Raw genomic sequence first — 27,962 nt, forward strand, 5'->3', positions numbered from 1 at the left:
GCCTGACAAGACAAATCTGGGCATTTGTTTGAAAGGGGGCATCTATTTAGAGCTGACGTAAAATTAACACAGAAAAACATCATACTAACAGTCAAACATGGTGGTGGAAGTGTGATGGACTGGGCATGGACATGGATGGCCTACCATAATCGATGTAACAATAACTGAGCATATCTGGGCATATAGTATATGACAGGGTTATGCAGCCAGAAAATGATTAAAAGCACACAATCAACCTCTGAATGGCTCAAAAGAACCACACAATGAAGGTTTTGGAGTGATCTAGTCAAAGTCTGGACTTAAATCTGACTGAGCTGCTGACCTTGAACAATAAACAAATCATTAATGCTTGGAAACACTCCAATGTGACTCAATTAAAACAATTCCGCAAAGAAAAGCGGTCTGAAAAAAGCTCAGTGCCATCAAAGCTGTAGCCACCAAACTTGACCCAAGCAGTTATTAGGGTTAGGGGGTGATTACTTTCTCACATGGGACTGGGTTGGTTTGGTAAATTAGTTTGATCTGAAACATTTAAGAGTGACAAAAAGCAAAAAACAGAATACAGTAAAATCTGCAATGCAGCAGGTACTTTCTTTGCACCATACAGTTAAGGTTAAAGGTGCTCAGTTCAATAGTATTTTCACTTTATCAGTGCTCTGAATACACTTTACTGTCTGTACTGATGTTTGCTGTTTTTTTTTCCATGCAAGTCTTAAGGAAGCACTATAGAAAAGCTTTGTCAAACCAGGTATAATCTATTCCTACAATTACTAGCACTTTTATGGTAGTTGGAAACTTGCCCGCTTTGCTTTAATTCCACAATCTTTTCCTTGACCTTTTGAAAAATGTTCACAAAGAGAAAGCTTATGTTAATGTCCTGCTTTTAGTCAACATACCTTAAAAAGCACTCTTGTACATGTAGCTTTAGGCTTGTATTGTCTAAACTTTCAGTCACCTCAAAACGGTCTTAAACTTTGCAGGAATCCTTTGTTCTGCATCTTATGCAGCTGCAAAGCCAAGCTTATTTTCAGAGAAAATATTGTTTCTACTGTCAGCCGGATGTAAAGACTGGAAATCCTGGAATGCAAAGTCTAAACAGTGGCCTCAAACTGAAAAGACAAGACAGAACATGCAGAGATCTGAGGATGTCGAGTTAATTGACATGGACACAAAAAATGTTTCTACTCTACAAGCTTATTGTAACTGAAATCACGCCAGCAAACCTCTGTCAAGCATTGTTTTGCTGCACAAGCTGGCTTTGTGTTGACTTTAAAAGGGTCCAAAGGTGTGTTTTAGCTGGAGGGTTTCCATGCATTTCCTCTTGTCTTTTTGGTTGGGATGACTGGTGGACTAAATGACATTCGAGCCTTTCCCTGAAACGCAACAGTGGAATGTGCTGTGAAAAATTAAATCCATCTGTTGGGCATGTTTTCTGACTGCACCCCCATCAGAATGGCTCCTTTGAGACCCTCCCTTGTCCCTTCAACAAATTACAGAGGAAACGGTTAAGAAGGTTGTCAGACAGACGTGGAATTCGTGCGTAACTGGGATTGTTACATAAGGGTACTTTACTGTATATCTGAGCTCTGCAAGTTCCAGTGATTGCAGAGAGATAAGAAATTTGTACAGGCACTCAGGCAGTCTGGTTACAAAACTATAAAGCAAGAGGAAAGCAAACACATTTCAAGTGATTGAAGAATTTCTGCAGAGGCTTTGTTTGAGTCCAGGTTGTTGATTTTGCTTTCAGATTTTGGGGAAGATATACTCTGAAAACAAGAAATCCAGAGAACAGAATCCTGGGCGGCAGGTAACAACGCAATGAGACAATGAGAGTGACAAGGAAGTATGCATACTGACTGTGGGCTTGCCGGTCACACAGGGAGCAAGAGTCGACAGTTGTAATTCATTGTGTACAGTAGCAAATAAGGCGTGAATGTTGACAGAGCCAGCAGACGGGGGAGGTGCTGAAGTCAGAACTTCGGGAACAGCCACCACATCGGCTTCACCTCAGCCATTTCACAGCTGAAATTTGCTGGATTTTGATTTTCCTGCCCAAGTGGTGTCAGTCATGGCAGAGGAAAAGGAGTTATCCTACAAGGAGGCCATAGAAAAGGCGAGCTCCTACATCACTCGCTTCCCTGTCATCCATGTCAGAGGAATTCCTCTCATGTGCCATATCGCCAACAACTGGGACTCCATCTGGGCTTTTCGTCCTGATCCGTCAGACCTCCTCATCGCAACCTACCCTAAAGCAGGTACAGCCTCCAGGCACAGATGTGATAAAATAAACATTAAATCTGTGTATCTGTGATTCACTCTAAACAAGAAAGTTTGATGAAAGTCTGCTAAGTTGCTATCTGTTGTGGAAAAGTTTTTTGTAGCACTTTACTGGACTATTAATGTGTATGCTGTATTTTTAAATGTAAGCTTTAATCATTTTCAAAATCTTAATTTATATTCCTAATGGGAACATCTGCAATATAATTAATAATCCTAAAATTACAGAAAATCTTTTAATTGGATTATAATAAATATGAGCTTGATTCAAAAACCTCAGTTTAAATTTGTTTTGAGGATTGGGGCTTGAACACTCAGTTAATATTATGTATAAAGTAAACCCAAAGGCAAAGTATAGTCTGCTTTCAAAACAAAGGGAGGCAAATTGGCCTGCATTACTAATATGGGTCCTCACAAAGATGGAAAAACCTGCATGTGCACTACAACTGAATTAATACTCAGCAGTCACTTAGTGCTCACCTCGGGGGGAAAACACTGCAGCTCTTTCTGCTTAAATTATCCCCAGTTTGCCCCTGAAAAACACGGAGCAAATTTTTCTTTCACCCTCATTTGAGTCACGTTCTCTTCAATTTTATGACCTAGTGATCTCGACTGGATGTTTTTCGTATTACTGTGTAAAATTACGATGGTGGAGGATGCAGACTGTTTCATATCACCTCACTAGCTGATCGTCGGAGTGGACCGATGAGTCGAAGCAGATTAGGTGGACTGAAACAGGTTACACTCTCCACCAAGATAATTTTAGCTAGCAGCAAGGTTGCTGGTCGCCTAGGTAAACAGCAATAAACTTAAAAATGGTAACTGATATGAACATTTTCAGTTTGAGATGTTTTAAATGACCATAAATCAGCTAAAAGTGTGTCCATCTGTGTAGCTGTTAGCCTTTCACTAATCTGAGAATTATTCATTATTATACAAGCTCACTGTGATATGGGACCTATAATTGATATTGATTTGACAGATGATCTCTTCAAAAAATATATCTATCCCTTTAAGCTAATGTAAGGTAAGGTAAGGTAAGGTAAGTTTATTTATATAGCGCCTTTCAGGCACGAGACACTCAAACGCTGTACATACAATTACTATACAATCACAAAGCAAATATACACAGATACAGACACAGAAAAACAAATCAAATGATAAAATCAAACAACAGAGGTAATTTAAAAAAGTACAATAAAATAAAATAAAGAGAATAGAATGATGGACAAGAAAATGAAAGGAAAATTGGACTGAAAACGCAACTAATCATGCCTAAATGCCACAGTCAAAGGCCACTCTAAACAAATAAGTTTTTAATCTTGATTTAAAGCAACTTAGAGTTTCGGCGCTTTTACAGTTTTCTGCCACTTTATTCCAGATTAGTGGAGCATAAGAACTAAAAGCTGCTTCTCCATGTTTAGTTCTGGTTTGGGGTACGCAGAGTAGATTTGAGCCAGAAGACCTGAGAGGTCTGGGTGGTTGATACACTGACAACAAGTCTGTAATGTATTTTGGTGCTAAGCCATTCAGTGATTTATAGACTAACATAAGTATTTTAAAGTCTATTCTCAGAGCTACAGGGAGTCAGTGTAAGGACTTTAGAACCGGGGTGATGTGCTCCACTTTCTTAGTTCTAGTGAGGACGCGGGCAGCAGCGTTCTGGACCAACTGCAGCTGTCTGATAAACTTTTTAGGCAGACCTGTGAAGACACCGTTGCAGTAATCAATTCTACTAAAGATGAACACATGAATTAGTTTTTCAAGGTCTTGCTGAGACATTAGTCTTAAATCCTGGAGATGTTCTTTAGGTGATAGAAGGCCGACCTTGTTACTACCTTTATGTGCCTCTGAAGGTTCAGGTCTGAGTCCATCACTACACCCAGGTTTCAAGCCTGACTGGTGGTTTCTAGCTGTATTAACTGAAGCTGTGTGCTAACTTTTAAACGCTCTTCCTTTGGTCCAAAGATTATTATTTCAGTTTTGTTTTGATTCAGCTGAAGAAAATCTTGGCACATCCATGCATTGATTTCTTCTATGCATTTACCCAGCGCTTGAATGGGTTCATGGTCACCTGGTAACATCGTAACGTTTAGCTGTGTGTCGTCTGCATAATTATGATAACTTACGTTGTTGTTTATTAAAATCTGAGTTAGGGGGAGAATGTAGTTATTGAATAGGAGGGGCCCTAAGATGGATCCTTGGGGAACGCCACATGTGATTTTTGTGCTCTCTGATGTAAAGTTACCTACTGACACAAAAAAGTCCCTGTCCTTCAAGCAGGATTTAAACCAGTTGAGTGCTGTACCGGAAAGGCCGACCCAGTTTTCCAGGCGCTCTAATAAAATGGAGTGATCAACAGTGTTGAATGCTGCACTAAGGTCCAATAATACCAGCACTGTGGTTCTTCCACAGTCTGCATTTATACGGATGTCATTGAACACCTTGACAAGAGCAGTCTCTGTACTATGGTGAGCAGGAAGCCTGACTGGAAAACATCGAAGCAGTTGGTTGTTGTTAGGAAGTTGTTTAACTGCTGAAACACAGCTTTTTCAATAATCTTACTGATGAAGGGGAGGTTTGATATAGGCCTGTAGTTCTGTAGTAGCAGCTTGTCCAAGTTGCTCTTTTTCAAAAGAGGTTTGATAATTGCTGATTTTAGGGTCTGGGGGAAAACACCTGACAAAAGGGACGCGTTTATTATTTGTGTTAAATCAGATGTTATTACAGGCAAAGCTTTCTTAAGGAAAGCTGTGGGTAAAAGATCGAGACAGCAGGAAGAAGAGCTTAGTTGCTGTACGATTTCTTCTAAGATTTTGTAGTTTATTTGGTGAAATTGGGAAATTTTGTCAAAATCAGTTCTAGTTGGAGACAACTTTGGTACTGGAGTTGATGTGGATGTGCTGACTGCCCCTCTGATCTTTTTGGGTTTTTTCAGAGAAGTTAGCAAATTTATTGCAGGCCCTGGTAGAGTGGAGTTCAGATGCTACAGTTACAGGAGGGTTTGTTAACCTGTTGACCGTGGCAAATGATGCACGGGCATTGTTAATGTTTTTGCTGATGATCAGAAAAGAAAGATTCTCTTGCATTTTTCAGTTGTAGGTTATATCTGTATAGTCTCTCTTTATAGATGTTATAGTGAACCTGGAGTCCAGTCTTTCGCCACCTGCGTTCAGCTTTCGACACTCCTTTTTTTCACTTCTGACTGGTGGAGCACTTCTCCATGGAGACATTTTCTTCCCAGAACCGACTTTCACTTTAATTGGAACAATTGAATCAATGATGTCCAAGATTTTAGAATGAAAGTTATCTACCAGCTCATCAACAGTGTTACAGGGCAAAGTGGAGGTAGAAGAGTAAATCTGGTTAAAGGTTTCAGCAGCATCGTCCTTAAAGATGCGTTTTCTTATCATGTCTCTTTGGCAAACTGAGTCATTGCAGATGATGCTTTCAAAAATAACAGAAAAGTGGTCAGATAGAGCAACATCAGTTACAGACACCTTGGAAATGTTTAGACCCTTAGTGATGATCAAGTCCAAAATATGTCCCTGTTTGTGCGTTTGCTGTTTAACATGTTGAGTCAAACCAAAATTTCTAAGAGTGTCACATAGATCTATGGGACTTCTGTCTTCAGGATTGTCCATGTGAATGTTGAAGTCTCCTACAATAATTAAACAGTCATAATCAACACATATCATTAAAATCACTGAAAAAGTTTGTTTTTGACTTAGGAGGCCTGTAAATATTCAAGAACATGGTTCGGACCGGGCTCTTTACCCGGAGAGCCAAATATTCAAAAGAGTAAAATTTGCCCAGAAATACTTTTTTACACTCTAGTAAATCTTTAAACAAAGTAGCCCCCCCTCCACCTTTTCTTTGCTGTCTGCTCTCACAAAGAATATTGTAGTTCGGAGGCGTCGACTCTATCAGAATGGGAGCTTCATTAAATTCATGTAACCATGTTTCTGTTAAAAACACCAAGATCGTGGTCAGTAATGAAGTCATTGATTAAAAATTATTTTCCTGACAGAGATCTAATGTTCAGTAAAGCCAGTTTATATGAATTAGTTGCTGATATTAACTCTGTGTGTGGTTGTACCTGACAGTTTATGGCTTTTGTTGATTTTTTATTACTGTCTCTTATCCTTTTGGCTTTGTTCTTTCTGTCACGTATAAGCACAGATATTTTACAACTATCTCCTATTAGGGGTCCAGGTTTTTCCTGGACATGCTCATTTCTGATAGAGTTACCACTGGGCCCCAGACTGTATCACAGAGAAGTGTTTCGAAGGTCCTGATTAGGAGGAGATAGATTAGGAGGTGGTGGAGGTCTGCGGCATTTGGAAGATGTTGGTTTAGTAGCAGGGCCTCGGCCACGGGGGGTGTTGAATGGAGAAGATGTCAGAACCATTTGGGTCCCGATTTTAAGAGCTCCTTTCATGTTATCAGAATCCAGTAAAGCAAAAAGCAGGCTCAGTGGGGAGATGGGAGAGTTCTGTGCGGTCTGGGTCAGGGTCTAGGTTGAGGGGGGTTTACTGGGGGTGTCGGTCTGGGTCTGGGTTTGGGGGGATGGGTGTATAATGGGGGGTCCACTTCTCCTGTGAATTTCGACGGGGAGACCTTTTGTGATGACCTCTCTTTCTCAGCCAACTGGCTGATTGTTTCTGCTGGAGCTGTTGGAGGCAGCGTTATCATTGTTGTTGATACTCCATGTTCTCTGCTGAAGGTCGAAGCTGCTGGCGGATTATTTACTGAATAAAAGAGATTAGATGTGAGACGTCTGGCTCCTGGCTTGTGGTTAAGTGTGGTTAAGTTTTTTCCCAGTTTTGTAATAAGGTTTCCTGAATGTTTTAACATCCTGTAAAATCACAACTTCCCCAAATTTCTCAGTGTCAGTGGGGGAAATTTCTGATGAAATCTTTTACTGGAAATGTCTGAAATCTATGTTTTGTTTTCTTAGATTCATGATCAGATTCTGTATCTGTTTTGGACCTTAGGAACCACATGGACCCAGGAGATAATTGACCTGCTTCTTCACAATGGGGACGCTGAGGCTTGCAAACGAGCTCCCACCCCGGTCCGGAGTCCTTTCCTAGAGATCTGTTCCCCACCCCCAATCCCGTCAGGTGTGCATTTCTGCCTGAAATTATTTTTCCTTTATTTTGATGGGATTGAGAGATTGAGGTGTTATCAGCTTGTTCCTCTGTTTTCATTGTGTGAGAAGCCATAAATAAAGTTAATGGGAGATGCTATTTGTTCCTGTCTCACTGAGCTATTAATCCATAAGAAAGTGGGGCGACCGTGGCGATGATGGGCAAGACAGTTCACCTGTTTTGCCTACTGACGGTGGTCAGAGAGCTCTGATTGTATGGCAGCCTCACTTTAGTCAGTCTGCCCCAGGGCATTCACCACTGTCAGTGTGTGAATGAATGAATAAATTAATGAATGACTGGGTGGATGACTGAATGTAGCGTAAAGCGCTTTTGGGTCTCTGGGGACTTGATAAAGCGCTATACAAGTCCAAGCCATTTACCATTTAACACGATTCCAGTAAAAGCGCGTGGCTTTAACATAAATAAAAATTTTTTTTTAATCTTTCACAAATTTAAAAACTAGCTGCTACTGATCCTTGAGCTTTTCACCAGGTGGCTTTTGTCTCACAAAAGGTTTTATACCCCATAAATATATTGTCACATTTTGTCACTTTCTAACAAACTCTAAGACAAATAGTATTTGATCTAAACAAGTTCTATTGTAGGTCTGGCTGCAAGCTTAGGGTTGTTGTCCAGTTGGAAGGTAAACCTCTGGTCTGCTCTCTGGTCTTTTGTAGCCTCTGGCTGAAGGGAGTTGGTTACACTCAGAGTAAAGGGGGCTGAATACTTTTGCCATCCGCACTTTTCAGTTTTTTATTTGTAAAAAAAAACTAAAAATAAATCATGTATAATTTTCGTTCCACTTCACAATTGTATACCACTTTATGTTTGTGTCTTTCACATAAAATTCCAATAAAATATATTGATGTTTGTGGTTGTAGTGTGACAATATGTGGAAAGGTTTATGTGGTATGAATACTTTACAAGCCACTGTATTTAGCTCCATCCATCTTCCCATCCTATCTGACCATCTTCCTTGTTGGTACTGAAGAGAAGGATCCTCACAGCATGATGCTACCATATGTTACTGCAGGGAGGGATTGTTGATAGTGTGCACATCAGGGTGATGTCCAGTGTCCAATGCATGTAGACCAGAAGGTTGACCTTTGGTCTAGTCTGATCTGAGGACATTCTTCTTCTGCTGTATCCCCTACAGATTAACTTAAACAGAGCAAAGGTGGTGAATGCAGCACTACATTTTTTATATTGTCAGGTCTATTTCATAAAATCCCAACCAAATACATTCAACTTTAAGGTGGCAACATGACAAAATGTGAAAAACCTTTTGTAATCCACTGTATCTTAAACATCAAACAAGTTATTGGCACCACCGTATCATCAACTCAGGAGTGTTGCATGCTGAAGAAAAATGTTTTTAGTCTTTCACGTGTTCCTAAATTTCTTGTCTTAGGTCTTGATCTTCTGAATAAAATGGACCCCCCAAGACTCATCAAAACACATCTTCCTTTTCAGTTGGTGCCTCCAGGATTTTGGGAAAACAAATGCAAGGTAAAACAGGACAGACTTGTCAAATCAAGAACTCTGCAATCGCTTTTACACCTTCTACTTAGCCAGTAAATTGTATTTTGATGGGGTTAAAGGTTTAAGAAATAGTACAGGTAAGTCAGGGAAGGAGGTTAACAATACAGGTCCAAACATTATCAAATGACCTGCTCTCGGGTTTCTGGCTGTAAATGTCTGATTATGTTTCTCCTTATCATGTGAAGGCTATCTACGTTGCACGCAATGCTAAAGACAACCTTGTGAGCTACTACTATTTCGATCTAATGAATAAGACCCAACCTGAACCGGGGCCCTTTGACGGTTACATCCACAAGTTTATGCAAGGAGAGTGTAAGTGATTTGATTTGCATTCCTTTGTTTCTGCTTAAACTCAGTAAAATTCTTTAATCCAATTTGAGCAACACTAAACTGAACCTGCTTATCTTCAGCCTACTAATTGAACAGCATCCTTGAGATATCATTTTAACTCTAACAGTGATTGGTAACTTCTGGAATCTTTGCCCCCTTATTTTTTATCTGTCAGGGAGTTTCCCCTTAACAAACCTGCCATGCTTCACTAGTTATGAGATTAGCACCAGCTTGTACAGCCAATATGAGGCATAATACCAGTCAAAGGAAAACAACCCCTGCAGATCTGCACAAGAATTTCAGCTGATAATCTGCAGCAGATTTACTATTTATTCCCTCATCTTTTGCTCGCGTTACTGAGGCAGTTACTGCTTTAGTGAATCATAAGCTTACAAATTATTTCAACTATTTTAGGCCAGGCACATTTATTTAAAAAGCCCCATTCATCCACAAGGTTTTTCAGATAGTTTTACATGAAATAGTGGGTCAGAGGTAAAGACATTTAAACCAAGAACTACATTAAAAGAATAACAAACGTTGAGAATCACATGAAAGTAAATTAAATGCAAATTTAAACAAACATCTGAGACATGATTAAAAATGAATTAATAAAGCAATATTTAACTATGATGGGAATGTTTCCAATGAGATTTAAAGGAGTTAACAGTTTCTTCATATCTCAGGTTTTCAGGCAGTTTGCTCCACAGCTGAGGTGCAGAGATACTAATAGCTGCCTGCCTCCCCTTGTTTAATTATGGTCCTGGGAACATTGAGTGAACAGGTCTCTGATGACCTGAAATCCCTCATCAGCAGTCATTCAGCTCTCTGGGTGCCTGGTAAGGGATGCATCTAAAGCTTGCAGGATGGTTGCTCCCATGGGCTGGACTTGGGCACCCCTGGTCTACATGGTTTACACTTGACCAGCAACTCTGTTACCCAAGACCATTAAAAGCCTTATAGACCCAATGCAATATATCATTACCTCTAAACAGGGCAATGATTTAATGACTGATGAGCCATTTTCTGGCATTGGGCAGATGCAGCTGATTGACATAGACCACATTAATGATCCAACTAGTTAGAAATAAGGAAAAAATGAAGGGAAGGGACCCAAAAATTGACCCTTGAGGAACTCCACATGTGATCTTTGTTCACTCAGATTTATAACTGTCAAATGACAAGTTGTCCCTATCTGCTAAATAAGATCTGAACCAGTTTATGCCTGACAATCCAACCCACCTTTCTAGTCTATGTCATGATTAACTGTGTCAAACATAGCACTGAGATCCAGTAATACCAACACAGAAGGCTTTCATACATTAGTGTTTAGATGTTGTTTAAAACCTTTAACCGATACAGTCTCATACCAAAACCTGGGAATGGATAGAAGATAGTTTTTTTAATAGTCAAAAAGGAGTACATTTGTTATTATACTGCCTTGTTTAGATGATCTTTGCTGAAAAATATTAGGTTGCATATATGCCTGTGATTACTTATTACTGAGGTGTTCTTTAAAAAGAGGTTTAATTACTGCAGTTTTGGGTCTTGTGGAAAATTTACCTGAGTAATAAGTAGTATTTACTATGTGCAATATTTCAGATGGAGCACACTAAAATATATTTTAAACATTTCATGACCATATCAAGGGGGGTTGTGGATTTCAGGAGTGAATAACATAATTAAAATTGGTATAATGATATCAGGAAGCATGAATAAAAATATGAATAAATTAATTTCTCCAGCACATAAAACTGCCTCACCAGGGTGGCAGTAATTTTACTCAGGCGTTTGTTGCAACCCTGACCCCCCTTTGGTTTGGCCACTGGACCAACATGGTAAACAACCAGAGACTTAATGTCATTTTCGGTATAGATCTGACCCACATACAGAGAACACTCAGAAGAGAAGGTTTTTAGGGATTTTACTGACAGCAAAGTAATCTGGGGAGAACTGGAAACACCAACTGTACAGGAAGGAAGAATAATGGATTGGTGAATAAACGATTGATATGAAGTAACTGATTACTTAGATCTGAGAAATGGCTTACTAAATTGTTGTAGCTTGAACCACCAGGGAGAGAGAGATTCAGAGTCTTAACTTGCGAAGGAAGATCGTTCAGTTATCTTCTTCGTTGTGATCTTGATGCCAGCCAAAGGGAGCTCAGGTGCCGATGTTTGAGATGGAGGAAGGAGCAGGGTATGCTGATGCCTGGGTCCAGGAGTTGGGGAAAACGGGAAGCCGCCAGCTTGGTCCGTGTCTGAGAGGTACAGATGGTAGAGAGGAAAAAATCCACAATAAGATAGATCCTTAACTCAGTAGTTGAGAATCCAGATGCTCAGAGAAACTCAGGAACGAAGTCAGAACTCAGCAAGGTAAACAAAGCCTCAGGTAAAAACCTGCATGGAAACAAAATATAAAGTTACTTGAAGTTCATGAACAAAGCCAAAAAAAATCAGTAAAGGCTGAGCTTGTTACCACTAAGGCAAACACTCTGGCATCGAAGTGCTGGCAGCCTCCCGCTTAAGTACTCCTCCAAGCAATCAGCAGATAGGAGACACCTGTCATCCAGCGCACCGGAGAACTCCAGCACCAACTAAATGGTTATGAAGACAAGAGCACCAAACACACACACACACACACACACACACACACAGACTCTGACGCCTTTATTTATTTTAAATCAGTGCTTTAGGCAGATATATGGGCAAACAACTGGAAGTGACTACGTTGTAACGTAGTTAATCATTTGATTTTGATTTCAAAGCTTCTTAGGTTATTACAAATTCTAGTGGACGGGTCGATCTGTTAGGCAATGGATTGACCCTGGACTGAAAATTATATGATGAAAACTTAGACACAACAACTTGGCAGATTAATATGCTAATTCTCAGTTAACATCAATATTAGAATAGAATTCTATAGAAATATTTTAGGAATATCCTTTATTGTCCAACAGTGAGGAAATTCAGTGTACCTGCAGCAAAGTAAAATGCATGCAGATTCACACAAAAGTAAAACTTATCTAAAAACAAAAAAGTAAGAGTAAGAGACTGTACAGTAATAAATTTAGAAAGAATATTGCACAGTTAATGAAAATAGTGTACTCAGAATAAAAGAAATGTGCAACTGTGTAGGTGATTTTAAAAAAATGTACAAATTGTGCATGTATTTGGGAGGAAGGATCTGTGATAATGCTCCTATGTGCACCTATGATGCAGCAGTCTGTCACTGAAGGAGCTCTCCAGTTAATACAATACAGTGGCGTAGATAATTTGATCATCAGAAAAGTCAGGTTGCCCCTGAATTTATGGACATGTTGAAAAATTATGCAGGAATGAAACCCACAGTTCTTGCATCCCATGTATGCTGCACATGTGCACCACTGCTGCATAACTGAGCAGTGGTGCAACTGCAGCTCAAATGTTCCTGCAATGACCCAATAATACTACTTACTCATGCACCATTATGCAAACACTTTGTCTGTTCTAGTGAAAATTCACTCACCTTAGCATGCTGGAAACTGGAAGCGACACTGACGCCTTGACCTAGTTTCTGAAAAAATCAGCTAAGTATTTTCTGACCAATAGACAGCACTCATAAAAGCACTGAGATTTATTTTTCAAAGGGTCAGTTGATTCTTTGACTACAATATAATGGTGATGTCATGGAAAAAGTAACATCTCCCGTCCTGATGCAGCAAAAGAATTGTTACTTCTACACCCTCGATCCCAATATACATCTACTATTCAAACTAGTAGCACAGCAAAAGTGACACACATACTTTAAAGACATGACTGGAATTGATGTTAAACAAAATCTCCTTTTTTTCTCACATTTAGACTAATGTGACAATAGTTTTTCAGCACACTGACATGCATGGAAAGATAGAAAACAGTGGGACAATGGTTAAACAAAATGAAAAGCAAAGACAGCAAGAGATAAATCTTCACTTCTTGGAAACCCAAAATCTGAATGATCAGCTGTTAAAACACATGCTTTAACACTTCTAAAAATGACTTCTCCACAGTGTCTTGGGGCTCCTGGTATGATCATGTGAAAGGTTACTGGGTGGAGCGGGAGAAGAACAATATCCTTTACCTCTTCTACGAAGACATGAAAGAGGTGAGGAAATGACCTGGAAGATGTTATTTTTTTTATTATTACCACAGGACATTACTGACTTAATCAAGACCGTACTTTTCACCTAGATCAAAATCGCTCAGCAAATGCATATTCTAAAAGTTATTAGAAACATACTGGATTTATTTTTGGCTGATACTAGAAGATTACAAAAACCTGATGTAGATTTTTGTCTGGTATTTAACAGAGTTAACTGATTTATATTTTTTTGACTTGTATTTTACTATTCTTTGAACAAACCATATTAAAACCAGCTGATTAATTTATGCTTCCGTTTGCGTGAGGGTTGGTTATGTGAATGTAAATAACGCTCTGTTAATTGTCACAGAATCCCCGCCGCGAAGTGGAGCGCATCATGAGATATCTGGATCTGTCGGTCTCTGATGAGGTCATCAACCGAATCGTGGAGCTCACATCCTTCAAGAGCATGAAGGAGAACCCGATGGCCAACTACTCCTGCGTCCCATCACCTGTTTTTGATCATTCCATCTCTCCATTCATGAGGAAAGGTGAGTCTTTCGGCTAACTTGGCAACAATTTAAGCTCTGTCCAGACTTTTTGGCACCCCTGGTTAAAATGTATCAAAAGCCTTGTAATAAATTTATATTTTATTGCAGATGAATATGATGTGATCTAGCCTTGTTTTTCACAGTTCCAGTTGTTTGGGGTTATTGCTCTGACTGTAGATTATGGACTTGCTTGATTAGTTATTTTAATTATGCCAAATCCTGATTTGATGATCTGCCTTACTGGAATCCCATATTCTTTTGTCTTTCCAATTTTGAAGAGTGGCAAAGAAAAGTGGAACTGTGTCATGCCATATTTTTACCCCAGGGAAACAAGAAGCCAGGGATGTCAATTAATGTTCCATGGCAATCTGATTAACTTGTAAAGCATAGAACAAACAAAAACGCTTTAGTTGGTGTGGAAGAAGAATGGCTGGCAGCTGTTTGCCTCTCAGCTTACATTGTTGTTGCATCATGACATTTTGTGACCTCCTTCACTCTAAGACAGTCTGATAGTGCCCCTTTGAGGCCCCATTTAAATTTGCAACAGGAACATTGAGGCTATCACTATTGGTTCTCAAACTTTTTACGTAAAGTTTTAAGATCCACCTTATGAACTATTACAGTACTAACAGTATCTCTGTATTAAATGTAATTTTAAAACAGCAATACAACAGAATTTGTTTGTTGTTTTCTTGGTTAAAAAGAAACAAAAGAAGATATAAAAATACAGTTCTTATGCATTGTTTAGTTAGCGAATGTGAAATATTGGAAAGTAAAACTTCATAAATTTAGCTTATGTTCCTAACAGTAGTTAGCTTGTCACAGACCACAGCAATAATATCCCACTAGTTTTCTGACCGGCAGTAGGAACACACTTTGCTTGGCTTAGGGTCAGGGTTTGGTGTCATTCCCAGACATGTTACAGCTTTAGCGGAAAATAAGATCACAGGTTTCCATTTTAGTTCATACAGGGAGTTATCAAAAATATTTTCCACTGCATTTCTTGTTTCAGTAATTTCTGTTTGAAGCAAAGATCAATGTGCTTAAAGGAAACATCTGTTTTAGTATTAATTCGCTTTCTATTTACCCTGATGGTGTTGATATTAAAATAGCTTCTAAGAACCACTATAGCTACTGTCACAAAAGTGTTATGTGTGTCTACATGTGAGAAAATGAAGGAAATTTTGTGAAAGTCAGGTCTTTGAACTTTTTCAAAGCTTCCATGAGCTGCCATTCTGAATAATGCATGTGTTAGGATCAAGGGTGTGGAATTCACATGGTTATGGTGTGTTAATGTAGGGGAGGTTACTTTTGCCATGATGTCACCATCTTGTTTTATTTATTGAATTTTATTCATATTTAAGAATCAACTGTCCAGATTAAATTTAAGTGTTCTATGAGCTCCCCCAACTGCTCATATAATCATTACTTGCTGAATTTGTTCAGAAAGTAGCAATCTATCAGTTTTACCTTCAGTTTGAAGTATCTGGCATGCCCAGCCAGTTCAATTTTCATCAGTGCAGAGAGCGTAGTGACACCTGAGATTAAATAATATTATTATTGGGCTATTGCTGTTGTGTTTGAGCCACGGTTGCATCAATTCTGTAGCAGGCACGTGCAAACTCTGGTGCTCATGTGACTGAATTCCTCAACATTTGTAGAACACTTCATGGCATCTTGTCTTATCTGGTGATCAAAGCAGGAATGAAAAAGAGTCAAATGTGCATTAAACTGATGCTTGAATGTTGTTTTCCTGTTGCATTGTGTCTGACTATACCGTTGAAACAAAACTGCAAGTTTAACATCTTCAGACAGGACATTTTTTTAAACTTGGCAACTGACTGTTGCTTTTAGCATCAAATGATAATCCTTTGTTTGTTTATTAATGGAGTCAGGAGATAATTTTTGATAACTCAGTTGTATCAGTATTTTATTGTGCTTACCTGCCCTGGAACTGCTAGCTAGTCAATAAATCTGCTACAATGTACCGCATGAGACTAATGTTCCTGTGCATAAGTCAAACAAGAAAACAAATAAATTTTAATCCTTTACATAAAGGTAACAATTAATCCAAGGAAGGTATAAGACCAATAAAGCAAATTACTGTAAGATGTTTCCACCAAGAACTTGCTCTGAGTATTTAAATATCCAACTGTGTTTGTTTCATTTTGTTTGTTGAATACAGGTGAAGTGGGGGACTGGAAAAACCATTTTACGCCTGAGCAGTCAAAGGTGTTTGATGAAGATTACGAAGAGCAAATGAAGGACGTCAACATACCATTCAGGAGTCTCATCTAGAGGATGTTGGGGGGTTTCTAAAACGTGTTCTGCAAACCAAAGGCCAATAAACTGACTTTTTTCAGCACTTAAACAGCAGCAGCACTGTCAGCATGTTTGGCACAGGCTTAAAACCAAAACAAACAATCAAAAACAAGGAACAAAAACACTTTTTATGTTTTAATATTGAACACTGTAATCACTGCACTTCATAATGTGTCTGCATAAAAAAAAAAATACATGTTTGAAGAGTGAATAAATATGAGCTAGACGAAACAAAGGGATGAGTTTGTAATCTTTATTTTATTAGAGCTTATCACGTAAACAATAAATAAGACCAGAAGTGTTGTGGCTGAGTGAACGTGCCCTTTTATGCCATGAGACCTCCATCAGAGTCCACTGACTGCATGGTACCTACAGAGAACGCTGGCAGCTGGAGGCACTTGCTTTAAACAAATTTTTTCTGCCCATATGAAGTCATTTTTGCAACCCTACAACACACTGTACAGAGCCTGGCTAAAGAAGGGAGGCTGCACAAGACAAAGAGCAACAAAGACTAGAATAAAAGTACTGACCTGGAAAGTCAGTCATATGAAAATGGACAGAGGACACAAAAACACAACAACTGAAAATATCCAAAGTTAACAAAACAAATTACCTTTAATACATACTTTAAGTCTTAGAATAAAATCTTAAATATTTTAATACTTTGTCAGTAGGCATTCTCTCCTTTAATTTAATTAAATCTTCTTCTCTAGGTGGATGCTGTTTTACAGCAGCTTTTTGCTACTTTTTTATAAATTTTTAAGTTTATTTTCCAGTGTCTTCTCTTTTCTCTTCTATTGGTTGGCTCACTGTGGCTCCCCCTTTTGGTTATGATCTCTCTCTCTCTCTCTTCGCCGCTTTATCTTCAAGAAGACTTTCTTCTTCTTCTACATTTCTACTTTTTAACGTCTGTGCCTGCTGATGAGGAAATAGATCAATTAGAGAAATGTACAATTTTAAATAGATAATTTGGTGAAAAAAAAAGACATAAAGAACAGTGTAATGAAGAAGAATAACAAAAAAAACTCTCCATGACTAATAAAATATTGGCGACAACCTCAGCACATTTGGAAATTATGTAAATCTGGGAGAGCAATCAAGTTGAAAAATGCAAAAGGTTCTTTAAAAATCAAATTAATTAAAATACTAAGTCATTTGTTTGGTGAAATTCATTGTCAAAACACAGCTAAAGTAATTCGAATTTTATCCAAAGGTCTAAAATTGACAAAGAATGCTGCATTAGACATACCTTGACCTGAGTAACTCAAAATCACATTTAATGTGTGGATTATAGTTACAGACAGATTTTATGTACATTTTAGAGATCAGTAGTAGGAACCTAAGGGAATAGTAATTTTACATTTTATAGCAACATTTATAGATTAGAGTACTGTACAAGTAAACTCAGAAAAAGGACAAGTTGTTTTTAGTACTGCTAACTGTCCAAGCATTGATGCTGAGACACTTTAAACTGATTTATTAAGTTTGCATGGGCTGGTTATCAGCATCAAGGCACAAAAAGGTTTTCAAAAGTTACGGTTTCAGAACTAAAGCATTTGTTTTCATAATAACATCCAAAACTTTTAACGTTTTTTTTACTGAGATACAGAGAAAACTGACTTAAGTTTTCTCAGAGCGCTGCTCCTCCTTCACCTAATGCTTCTACCAGAATAATTATATTTAGAGAATAATAAGGGAAAACCCTTATTATTTTCTAAATATAATTATTCCTTTACATGGGATTCTTTACCCCCACTGAATAAATGCACTGAAACTAAGGCTTGTTTTTTTTTGTGGAATCATGCTACTGCAAAAAAAGATGACTATATTTTAAGGCTGTTCTTTTACGCTTTTACAGCTGTCAGACATGGAAAACCAAACCGACATGATGTGACATTAAACAGCGACGACTCAGACAAAAACCACTCACCTGCATGATGTCAGAAGCAAAACTAGCAATAAGCACAACTAAGAGATTGATACCATGCAGACAGCTGCACTCTGAAATCTTCCCACAAAGGCCAGAGTAAAATGTATTCTCCTATATTGTTGGTCAACATTGTGGAGAAACTCAGACTAAAAGCAAGTACCGTACATGAAAAAGACAATAAAAAACTACACAAGGACGCACATCAACGACTAATGCACACCTTATAACCACTAGCCAACAAACAGTGTAATACCTTGTTTTAGTTACAGGTTAACGGTGATGTGTTGCTCAAATTTACTCTGGAAATGAACAGAAAGGGTCAGTGAGTTAATGATGAATGTAAAGAGGTAAGAGACATGACACAGATCAAGTAGATGGATACAAAGTTAATGAAAGTTAATGAAAGAAAGTTTTGAAAATGGAGTGATGAAAAACTTACTTTGTTAAAAAATGTATATATTCTTTAAAAAACACAAAGGTATTAATGAATTATCAATAATTATCAAGAATTAATCTTACCAGAGGTACAATTATTGTGATCAGTTGACATACAAAACCATTTACTGATTTAAATCATTCAAACCATTTACAAATTGCAGACGTCCAAAATTGTAAGGTCACTCACTTTCAACGTAGTTGCGGGCAACGAACTTCAACACCTCATCAATAAGGATGACAGGGAAGGAAAGTTTCAGGACCATCAACCACTGTTCAACTGACAGATGGGTCAGCTTGAAGATCATCTGAAGGGGGGAGGTCAACAATGGAGGTCAGAGCCGATGGAAACCCCACAGAGGAAGCAACTTATTTTAAAAATGGCCTCTCACATAAAAATGTTTATTTAATTCAGTCATAAAATTGGTACATTTTACTTACGGGCAGAGGGTCAACATAGATGATCATGAAGTGCAGGGACATGGACAGGGTCATGGCAGCGAGCAGCCAGAAGTTGCTCCATGGGGGCATACGCAGAAGAGACTGGTTCTCAGACAAGCTAGAAAAAGAAAAGCACACATCAGCTAGGGTTAACACTGCAGAAGTGGAGTTTTTCTGATGTGTTTTGTGGTTATAAAGGTTAAGAACCTGTTAAGAGCGTTGCACATCTCAATGGTGACCAGCACAGACAGGGCCATAGTCATGGGTGGAGTCGCCTCAAAGAGCTCACAGTCAAGGCCGGCAAAGTCCTCGTTCTCACCGTGGCACTGCATGAAATGGGACTAAACCGAGACGATGGTGGCTTAGTGAGGCAGTTCACCTGTGTTGGTGGAAGGCAGATTGAAAAAGACCTCATAGCTTACCAGCTGGTAGTAGGTAATGCCGGGACCAGTGGTATCATAGAGGAACCACCAGGCAGCACCACCAACAGTGGCAGCACCAACGTATCCTGTTGGAGTTGGATAGCAGCATCACTGTGGTCAAGTGGTTGTCCTAAATTTAAATAAAATCCAAACAAGATCTCTTCAGTCTTACTTACCTCCAATAGCCATGTATCTGAAGAACAGCCAGCCAGAGATCAAAGGCTCTTTGGGGGAACGTGGGGCCTTGCCCATGATGTCCAGATCAGGGGGGTTGAAGCCCAGAGCAGTGGCGGGCAGACCATCAGTGACCAGGTTGACCCAGAGCAGCTGGACAGGGATCAGAGCCTCAGGCAGACCCAGAGCAGCAGTCAGGAAGATACTAAAAACAAAAAGGCAGGAAAAATGGACAGTTTAGGTTAGCTGCAGGAACAAAGAAAAGACGTTGCTTAGGCCACACAGGTCACTCACCAGACGACCTCACCAACGTTGGAGGAGATAAGGTAGCGGATGAACTGCTTCATGTTGTTGTAGATAGCTCTGCCCTCCTCAACAGCAGACACAATGGAGGAGAAGTTGTCGTCAGCCAGGACCATCTCAGAGGCAGACTTGGCAACGGCAGTGCCAGAGCCCATGGCGATGCCGATCTCGGCCTTCTTCAGGGCCGGGGCATCGTTCACTCCGTCACCAGTCTGGGTTAGGAAGAAATGACCATTACATGTTAAAGTACCGCCACAACACCTACATTTTCAAACACATCTTGCTAAATAACATCACACATATCAAGTTCAGGCTGTATCACAGGCCACAGAGCTCTTACCATAGCTGTAATGTCATCGAAACTCTGAAGGAACTCAACAATCTTGGACTTGTGGGACGGCTCTACACGGGCAAAGCAGCAAGCCCTGCGCACGGCTTCGGACTGCTCGGTCAGGGGCAAATCATCAAACTCACGGCCAGTGTAGGCCTTGCCAGAAACATCCTCATCCTCACCGAAGATGCCAATGCGACGGCAGATAGCAATAGCTGTTCCCTTGTTGTCACCTAGCATCCAAAAGGGGACATTTGGTCTAAAGTTCATAAAGTGGACGATATGTAAAACATTTATTTACCATTAGGTTTGAGAAATTGGTTTTACACTGCAGGAACATGCAGAACATTTTATTAGATATGGGCATAGTTTTAACACAACCTACAATCGGAGTTGTGTAGGTTTAGCAGCTAGAAGAATAGAAATGTTACAAATCTAACTTGTTAACACACAACATTGCCTGTTGTGAGGTGAGGACAGACCTTTTACTGAATAATTAATAAAAACATTTCTCAATACTAACCAGTAATCATTATGACACGGATTCCAGCAGCTCTGCACAGCTCGATAGAGCTGGTGACCTCCTTACGAGGGGGATCAAGCATACCCACGCAACCAACGAAGGTCAGATCAGTCTGAGTAGAGAGAGCGTGTTGAGTCCAGCATGTTGTTAAAGTCTCAATATCAAGCATTTCACTTCTGTTTTTTAAATACAATCAGCTAAATCATGTGGTCTCAACTGTGGTATTTTGGCTTAAGATTACCACACTGTCCTTATCTCATTACAGCCCATATCTATGTCTTGCTCTTCAGGCTGTTCTCACCTCATAATCGGCAAACTTGGTTGAGTCCTCAAGGTTCATCTCCTCTGGCTTCAGTGGGTGGTCATGGGTGGCCAAAGCCAGACAACGCAGGGTGTCACGGCCAGTACCCCAGTCCCTGATGACGGCCATGATCTTGTCCTTGATGGCGTTAGTCAAGGGAACACGTGTGGTGCCAACACGTACATAGGCACACCTCTCAATCACACCCTCCGGGGCACCCTGAAGAGACAGCAGAATGGTACTGCTGTGTTTTATTAAAGCTCAGGTTGGTGCAAAACAGCGTAAGAACCCACCTTAACAAACATCTTGGCACCACCGTCACCCTTGCCTGCGGTGCAGTACACGGACATGGACTTCCTGTCACGAGAGAACTCTAGGGTGAAGTTCTTCTTCATAAGCTGCTTAATCACCTGTGAGAGAATAAAGAGAGAAGAGCAATTACTATCAAGTGTGTGTACATCTCTAGATATTAAACCAAAGAGTAAGGATCCTTGTAGATCCTTACTCTTGGTAAGTATGTGAAGAGCAAACTTACACTGCAGCAGGCGTTGGCTCTCTCAATCCTGGACAGGCTCTTTACATTGCTGTTAAACACGTTCATCTTCTCAACCAGGCAGCACAGTGCAGTCTCTGTGGCCTCACCGACCTTCTCATAGATCTTCTTGGACTGGAAAACAAAGACGGTGACTCAGTGAGTTGCTTTTACCACTCGTGGCTGTTGGGTTTCTCTCTGGCACACAGAGAGCCTTGAGTTTTACCTCATTGTAGTCCAGAGAGGAGTCATTGCACAGAGCGCAGATGGTTGCCAGCTCAACAAGGCCATCATATTGGCTGCAGTTCACCTTGTTACCTCCATAGGAACTGATGGGAAAGAGGAAATCCCAAACGAATGAGAAGTGGTTCAAGAGCACCAATGGCCTCTGAACGATGATTAATCATAGTAAAAACAGACTTACACCTCGCCCTCAGGGGTGTACTTGGAGCCAGAGATGTCAAAGGCATCAAGGTCAACATGGTCCCCATCAACGTTCTTGACAACAAACATCTGGAAGAGAGGAAACAACAATTGACTTTCCTCTGAGCGATGCAGTATTTGACAGAAAACTACCAACAGAACACTATTCTTCTTTGGTAAAACACCCACCTTGGTCACACACATCTGGTTGGTTGTGAGGGTGCCGGTCTTGTCGGAGCAGATGACGGAGGTGCAGCCGAGGGTCTCCACAGAGGGCAGGCTTCTGACGATGGCGTTCTTCTTGGCCATACGGCGGGTACCAAGAGCCAGGCAGGTGGTGATGACAGCTGGCAGACCTGGGAGGTAATTGAGAACAATTTAAGTCAATGGATTAACAAACAGGAAAAGAGGAAAAATAATAAAAAGAAAATACATGTTTGACCTCCTTACCTTCAGGGATGGCAGCCACAGCCAGAGCAACAGCAATCTTGAAGTAATAGACAGCACCACGGATCCATGAGCCTCCGTGGACTGGGTCGTTGAAGTGCCCAATGTTGATGGCCCAGACAGCAACACAGATCAGTGAGATGACCTTGGACAGCTGCTCGCCGAACTCGTCCAGCTTGGCCTGCAGAGGAGTCTTCTCCTGCTCGGTGGCAGCCATCTGGTCACGGATCTTGCCAATCTCGGTGGAGACTCCGGTGGCTGCAACCACACCAATGGCCTTGCCAGCAGCAATGTTGGTGCCCTGCAGGAGCAGTTAGATGAAGATGAATGAAATCAGGTTCAACAGAGACAAACTGGTGATATACTAGACAGCAGTTGGACACTCACAGAGAAAAGCATGTTCTTCTTGTCCTGGTTGACAGCTCTGAGGTCAGGGACAGCGTCAGTGTGCTTGATCACACTGACAGACTCACCTGAAAAGCAAAAAACAGAAGATTCATTAAAAGCCACAGAGCTGGAACAAGAAACATACAAATGCAATGAATTTTTAGGAGACCTTACCGGTAAGGATGGACTGGTCAACACGCAGGGTGGTGGACTTGATAGAAACAATCCTGATGTCAGCGGGGACTTTGTCACCAACTGTCAGGATTGTGGAGAACATTCAATATTTACTGAACTCTAACAAAAGCCATTCAAATGTCTTACAGTTAACCCCAACCCTTAGGATTTATGGCAGTGTGGATTAGTGTTTGGGTTTTACAGCAGGTTTGTGTATGCAAAACCAATTAGAGTACAATAAAAAGAAAATAACAAACCAATCTAAATAATCTCAATAATACAACTAAGCCCCAAACTATTCACGCTCCTTGCAGATTTAGGTTTGAAGTAATCTGTTGGTTTTACAAACATATTTAAATAAACTGGAAGTAATGTTAACATATTGGAGAAGCCCAGCTGGAGGCCCGACTTGAATCCAATAGAGCTGTGGAGAAAATTAAAGATTAGGGTAATGGCAAAGAGGCCTTCCAAACTGAAAGACTTGGAGCTCATCACCACACATAAAATGTCAAAAATACCAGTGGAAACGTGCAAAAAAAAAGCTGGTCAGCAAATATAAGAAAGATTTTTTTTGCTGTAATACAAATATTTTCCATTAATTATCGAGAAGGGTTTAATAATTATCAAATCATTTAGATTTTTAATATGAAAAGAGAAAAATTATAAATTTTCTTTAAAAGTGATTTCTTTTACAAATGCTTTATTTAATGTGGCAATGTATTTCTTTGTGTTACTTTAGCTGAATGGGGTTTTTAAGACTGTATTAAAACATTTTTGGGTGTGTTTTTTATTTTGCTAAATGTTTTTCCTTTTTTTATACATATTTTTGTAATGGCTAGTTTGATCTTGTATCACTGTGCTTTTATAAGTTATTTGTCTTTTAGATATATTTTCCTCACTTTTGGTGTATTGTGTTCAATCTTTGTTACACTTTCTACTCTTTCAAGGTAAAGACCACGAATGTCTCTCTAATTAGAGAACATAGATATGTGTCAAAATGAGGAGAATGCTTTTGAGAAAAAACAGAAACTATTGCCTCTGGTACCATAAATTACTTTTCAAAATAACCACTAAATGGTTAGAAAACATTAAAAAGCAACCTGTGGGCTTCATAGTGAGTTAGCTGGGAGGACCAGCTGGACGGCCGACAGGTGTACACTGATAGATGAATGAAAGTGAGCGATTGCCGGCAGGGGGGAAGAAGCGAAGCAGCCGCTGGTGAGGGTATTTATACTCTCAATTCTCTCCAGTCAGCATGTTTGTTCTGCAGCGCCGCACACGTCACCTTAAAAAGGCACCATGCTAAGACATGAGCTTATAACAGAAACATACTGTACGTTCTGATTCTCAATCTGTTGTTTATTTCCTAAATACAATTAAGCCAAAAGTATTCATAACCATGAAGTTAACTTCTGAGAGGAAGTAAGAAAGACATCTTAAAACTTTATACCCTCAATAATTTATGGAAAAATCTTTATTTGTATTACAGCAATCAAACCAAAGCCTCATAACTGCTGACCAGCCTGTTTGCATGTTTCCACTGGTATTTTGCTATTTTATGTGTGGAGATGAGCACCAAGTCTTTGAGGTTGGAAGGCCTCCTTGAAATCATCCTAATCTTTAGCTCCCTCTACAGACTTGCTATCAGATTAAAGTCGGGACGCTTGTTGGGCCACACCAAGCATAAATTTTACTTCCAGTCATAAGAAACCTGCTGGTAAAATTAAAAGATTACTTTAAACCTAATCAGTAAGGAGTGCTTTTTGTGTTTAACTGCACACCTGCTAGGACCTGTTGTTCCTTGTAGTCATCTAACAGAAATCTAATCCTGTATTAATAAGCGACACAGTCACAGTGGCAAGCCTCGACAGCTCTTACCAGACACCTCCACAATGTCTCCGGGGACAATTTCTCTGGCCTTGATCATCTGCACACTCTTTCTGTCAGAACGGTAAACTTTGCCCATCTCAGGCTCGTACTCCTTGAGAGCCTCGATGGCGTCTTCAGCATTACGCTCCTGAAGATGGACACATGAGAAGAAAATATCCAGTCAAGACATGAAAACAAAACAAAACAGCACAGATATGCACATAAAACTGTGTTGAAAGGCCAGTGTGTCCTGTTCATTTCGTCCTCCAAAGGAAGGATTTGTGTCTTTAAAGAACAGTACATGACACATGAGCAAGCAACATCTGTGCATCTTTCAGCTGCTTGCTATCAATAATTTTTAAGGTAGACTTGCTGTATGGTTTCTGCAAAAGAGAAATTATACTTGGATATGATTTGCATAATCTTTGAACTATTTTGAGCTTCAGTGTGATCTCGTTGAGCAACCGCATCTGGGTACAAAACAGGACAGTAACCAAAAACCAGAGTACTTTCTGTCATCGCTGAAATGGATATGTGTATGGACATTTTGCTCAATGTCCTGGTCTGGTGTCACCGACCTGCCACACACCAACAATAGCGTTAGCGATGAGGATAAGAAGGATGACGAAGGGTTCCACAAAGGCGGTGACGGTCTCCTCGCCCTCTTCAAACCAGGCCAGCACCTGAGGTCAAAGCAGAAAGGAGGAAACCATAGTCAACATATCACCTTGTTTCAATATTTCTATTGAGCTGGAATCAGAGAAATAAAACTGCTAAGGATCAAAGCTTTATAAATGTCTAATATCTATATGATACTGGGGGCTGTGGAGTCTATCACGAGGGAGGTATCAAATGTTTACCATACCTTTTGTTTTTAATAGCTTTCTGCATTATAATGTGTATGATGACATAATCTTCTTTAATTTTAACCCCATAGCTTCTCTCCTCTCCTGATTTCCTCCTGAGGAGCCCCTCCATCTCTTCCTTCACGCCTGACCTTTCCCGAAGGATTCGGTTTCTCCCCTCAGCTTGGGCTCTTTCTCAAAATAAACCCCTCACCCCTCAGCCCCCCTACACTCTTACTAGCCCCCATCCTAGTTGGCTTCTTAATATTCGCCTTCTAAGGCCATCGTGACAGCTGGCACCGAAGGGGCGAAAACTAGGCACGGCAATTAATACACCTCCTACAAGCCTTTGCACTGCAGCTTCTCAAGTTGTCGTCTTTAAAAATACATAGAGGGATCGAGGGCCTTGAAGAAGGGGGGATATAGAGTTGTGCTTGATGAAAACAGCCACAAGGACTCTGACCAGCACGTCTGGATTTATTGAATTGGCTTCCTTTAATTGAATGAGATTGGTTATCTGTTTAAAATTTAAATAAAAGTAAAAACTCAATGTGTTCTTAAAGCTTTAAATGTGTCTACTTGAATGAATGTGTCAGATACAAGCTGTGATATGATTATAGTAGCCTCATTAACTTACAAAGGAGATGCATGCAGCCAGCAGCAAAATCCTGACGAGCAAGTCCTCGAACTGCTCAAAGATCAGCTCCCAGATGCTCTTGCCTGAGAGACACAAACACATCAACATGATAAGCAGCCAAATCGGTTGATGATAATTTACTATGTGCACAGGATGTAATGTAATTTGTTGAGTAAATGTAAGAAATCATTGCCAGTGATTGATTGACATTGTCCAGTGGCTGTGATGCCATTGCTTAAGGGGATTACACAATACAAAGGCCTCATGGGCTCTTACGTGGAGAAGGTACCCGAGTGGACACTTACCTTCCTCAGCGGGCAGCTCTGGAGATCAAAAGTGAGGCATGATGGAGAGACCAGGGACAGGGAGAGACAAGGAAATGCATTGGTTAGTCGATGTGCGTTGGAGATGTTTTCACAAATGTAGGGGGAAATTCTCGTCATAAGTTGACTAAAACCGAAGATTTCTCAAATATTGTGTATCTTTGGAGCACATTTGTGGAGCAACTTTAATTAAAATGTCAAGGCACTGTGTTACTGACATTGATTTAGCCTTCTTCTGTCTAACGATCATCCATTGAAATGTTTACAGACAGCATTGCAGTCATTCCGATGCTTATTGATCAGCAATATCAGATAAAAGCCATCTAAGGCCCTGCCTGCATTACCAAGCCTAAAATTATCTGCCTCTGCTGTTTGAGCTTGTCTATATATCACCCAGGAAGTTTCTTGAGCCATCACCTGTCTCTCTCGCTCTCCAGCCATCTTCTTTGGCTATCTTTAAATAGCCCCTCACAGCCGTCAAAGTCTCTGCTTCTCAATATCTTTGCATTTTACCAGCTGTTGCAAGTCCACTCTAAAGCAGCATCAACCCAGTGAGAGTTTTCAGAAAGCTATCCTGGTGTTAACCCAACTGAAAACTCTTCCAGAAAATGCCGGCGGTATATTCTGACTATAAGCACAAAGCAATAAAATTAGGTTTTCTGTATGGACTAAATGCCAATCCCCTTAATCCCCAATGCATTGTCTCTCACCATTGAAGCCAAATTTGTCCAAGTTCTTCTTGACCTGGTCGGGAGAGAGGCCGACGTTCTCGTTCACCCCGAAGTAAGCCAGGCATTCTGGCGTCGTCTTTGTGTGTGAGTTCTCCATCCTCTCTGGATAGACTAGTCGTGCCTATCCACGCTCTTTTTCTCCTGTTGCTGTGCTTTTTGTTGTTCCTGCAGTGTTTAAACCTTGGTCCACTGCCCTCACCTAGAAGTGTGGCACCCTCCAATTCAGGAGTGCTGGACTGACAGAAAGAGCGAATGTGTGCATACACACTGAGGGTTTTATACCCCCAAAGGTCTTGGGATAGGAGGAACACCCCACTGATGCATGCCTCCTGCATAGGCCGGCATGCTGGTGGGGGTGGTGGTGGCGGTTGAAGGGTGGGGTTTGAGGAGGAGCATTGAGGAGGTGAGACGATGGAGTTGGACAGGAACTGGGGAAGGGGGGTACAAGACTTAGAATTTGG

At 40.3% G+C, this 27,962-nt stretch overlaps 2 protein-coding genes and 1 long non-coding RNA gene across 6 annotated transcripts; 1 reads left to right on the forward strand and 2 right to left on the reverse strand.

Annotated features, from left to right (window-relative positions):
* Positions 1-1,612: 1,612 nt before the first annotated feature.
* sult1st6 (sulfotransferase family 1, cytosolic sulfotransferase 6) lies at positions 1,613-16,830 on the forward strand. Its single transcript, XM_047376671.1, has 7 exons — positions 1,613-2,255; positions 7,275-7,403; positions 8,842-8,939; positions 9,158-9,284; positions 13,330-13,424; positions 13,771-13,951; positions 16,137-16,830. The coding sequence occupies exons 1-7, from the start codon at positions 2,069-2,071 to the stop codon at positions 16,247-16,249; spliced, it is 930 nt and encodes a 309-aa protein (XP_047232627.1). The 5' UTR covers positions 1,613-2,068; the 3' UTR covers positions 16,250-16,830.
* LOC124874959 lies at positions 11,207-12,782 on the reverse strand. The gene is made up of 2 exons (XR_007039921.1): positions 11,350-12,782; positions 11,207-11,265 (listed from the first exon to the last, which is right to left on the reverse strand). It is a non-coding gene; the product is annotated as an uncharacterized LOC124874959 (long non-coding RNA).
* atp2a1l (ATPase sarcoplasmic/endoplasmic reticulum Ca2+ transporting 1, like) lies at positions 16,513-27,758 on the reverse strand. Of its 4 annotated transcripts, none has more exons than XM_047376670.1 (24): positions 27,481-27,758; positions 26,753-26,770; positions 26,448-26,530; positions 25,544-25,648; positions 24,975-25,113; positions 23,097-23,177; positions 22,923-23,008; positions 22,539-22,836; positions 22,278-22,444; positions 22,090-22,178; positions 21,892-21,994; positions 21,669-21,800; positions 21,427-21,543; positions 21,134-21,352; positions 20,833-20,944; positions 20,319-20,542; positions 19,970-20,190; positions 19,678-19,880; positions 19,502-19,587; positions 19,287-19,420; positions 19,080-19,197; positions 18,829-18,946; positions 18,457-18,502; positions 16,513-17,188 (listed from the first exon to the last, which is right to left on the reverse strand). In XM_047376670.1, the coding sequence occupies exons 1-23, from the start codon at positions 27,596-27,598 to the stop codon at positions 18,498-18,500; spliced, it is 2,976 nt and encodes a 991-aa protein (XP_047232626.1). In that variant the 5' UTR covers positions 27,599-27,758; the 3' UTR covers positions 16,513-17,188; positions 18,457-18,497. The 4 variants fall into 4 exon arrangements, with proteins under 4 accessions (XP_047232626.1, XP_047232625.1, XP_047232624.1 ...); XM_047376669.1 differs by having other exon boundaries at positions 16,513-17,191; XM_047376668.1 differs by lacking the exon at positions 18,457-18,502.
* Between the last annotated feature and the right edge of the window lie 204 nt (positions 27,759-27,962).

The sequence above is a fragment of the Girardinichthys multiradiatus genome, chromosome 10 (assembly GCF_021462225.1).
Source record: "Girardinichthys multiradiatus isolate DD_20200921_A chromosome 10, DD_fGirMul_XY1, whole genome shotgun sequence".
NCBI classification, from domain to species: domain Eukaryota; kingdom Metazoa; phylum Chordata; class Actinopteri; order Cyprinodontiformes; family Goodeidae; genus Girardinichthys; species Girardinichthys multiradiatus.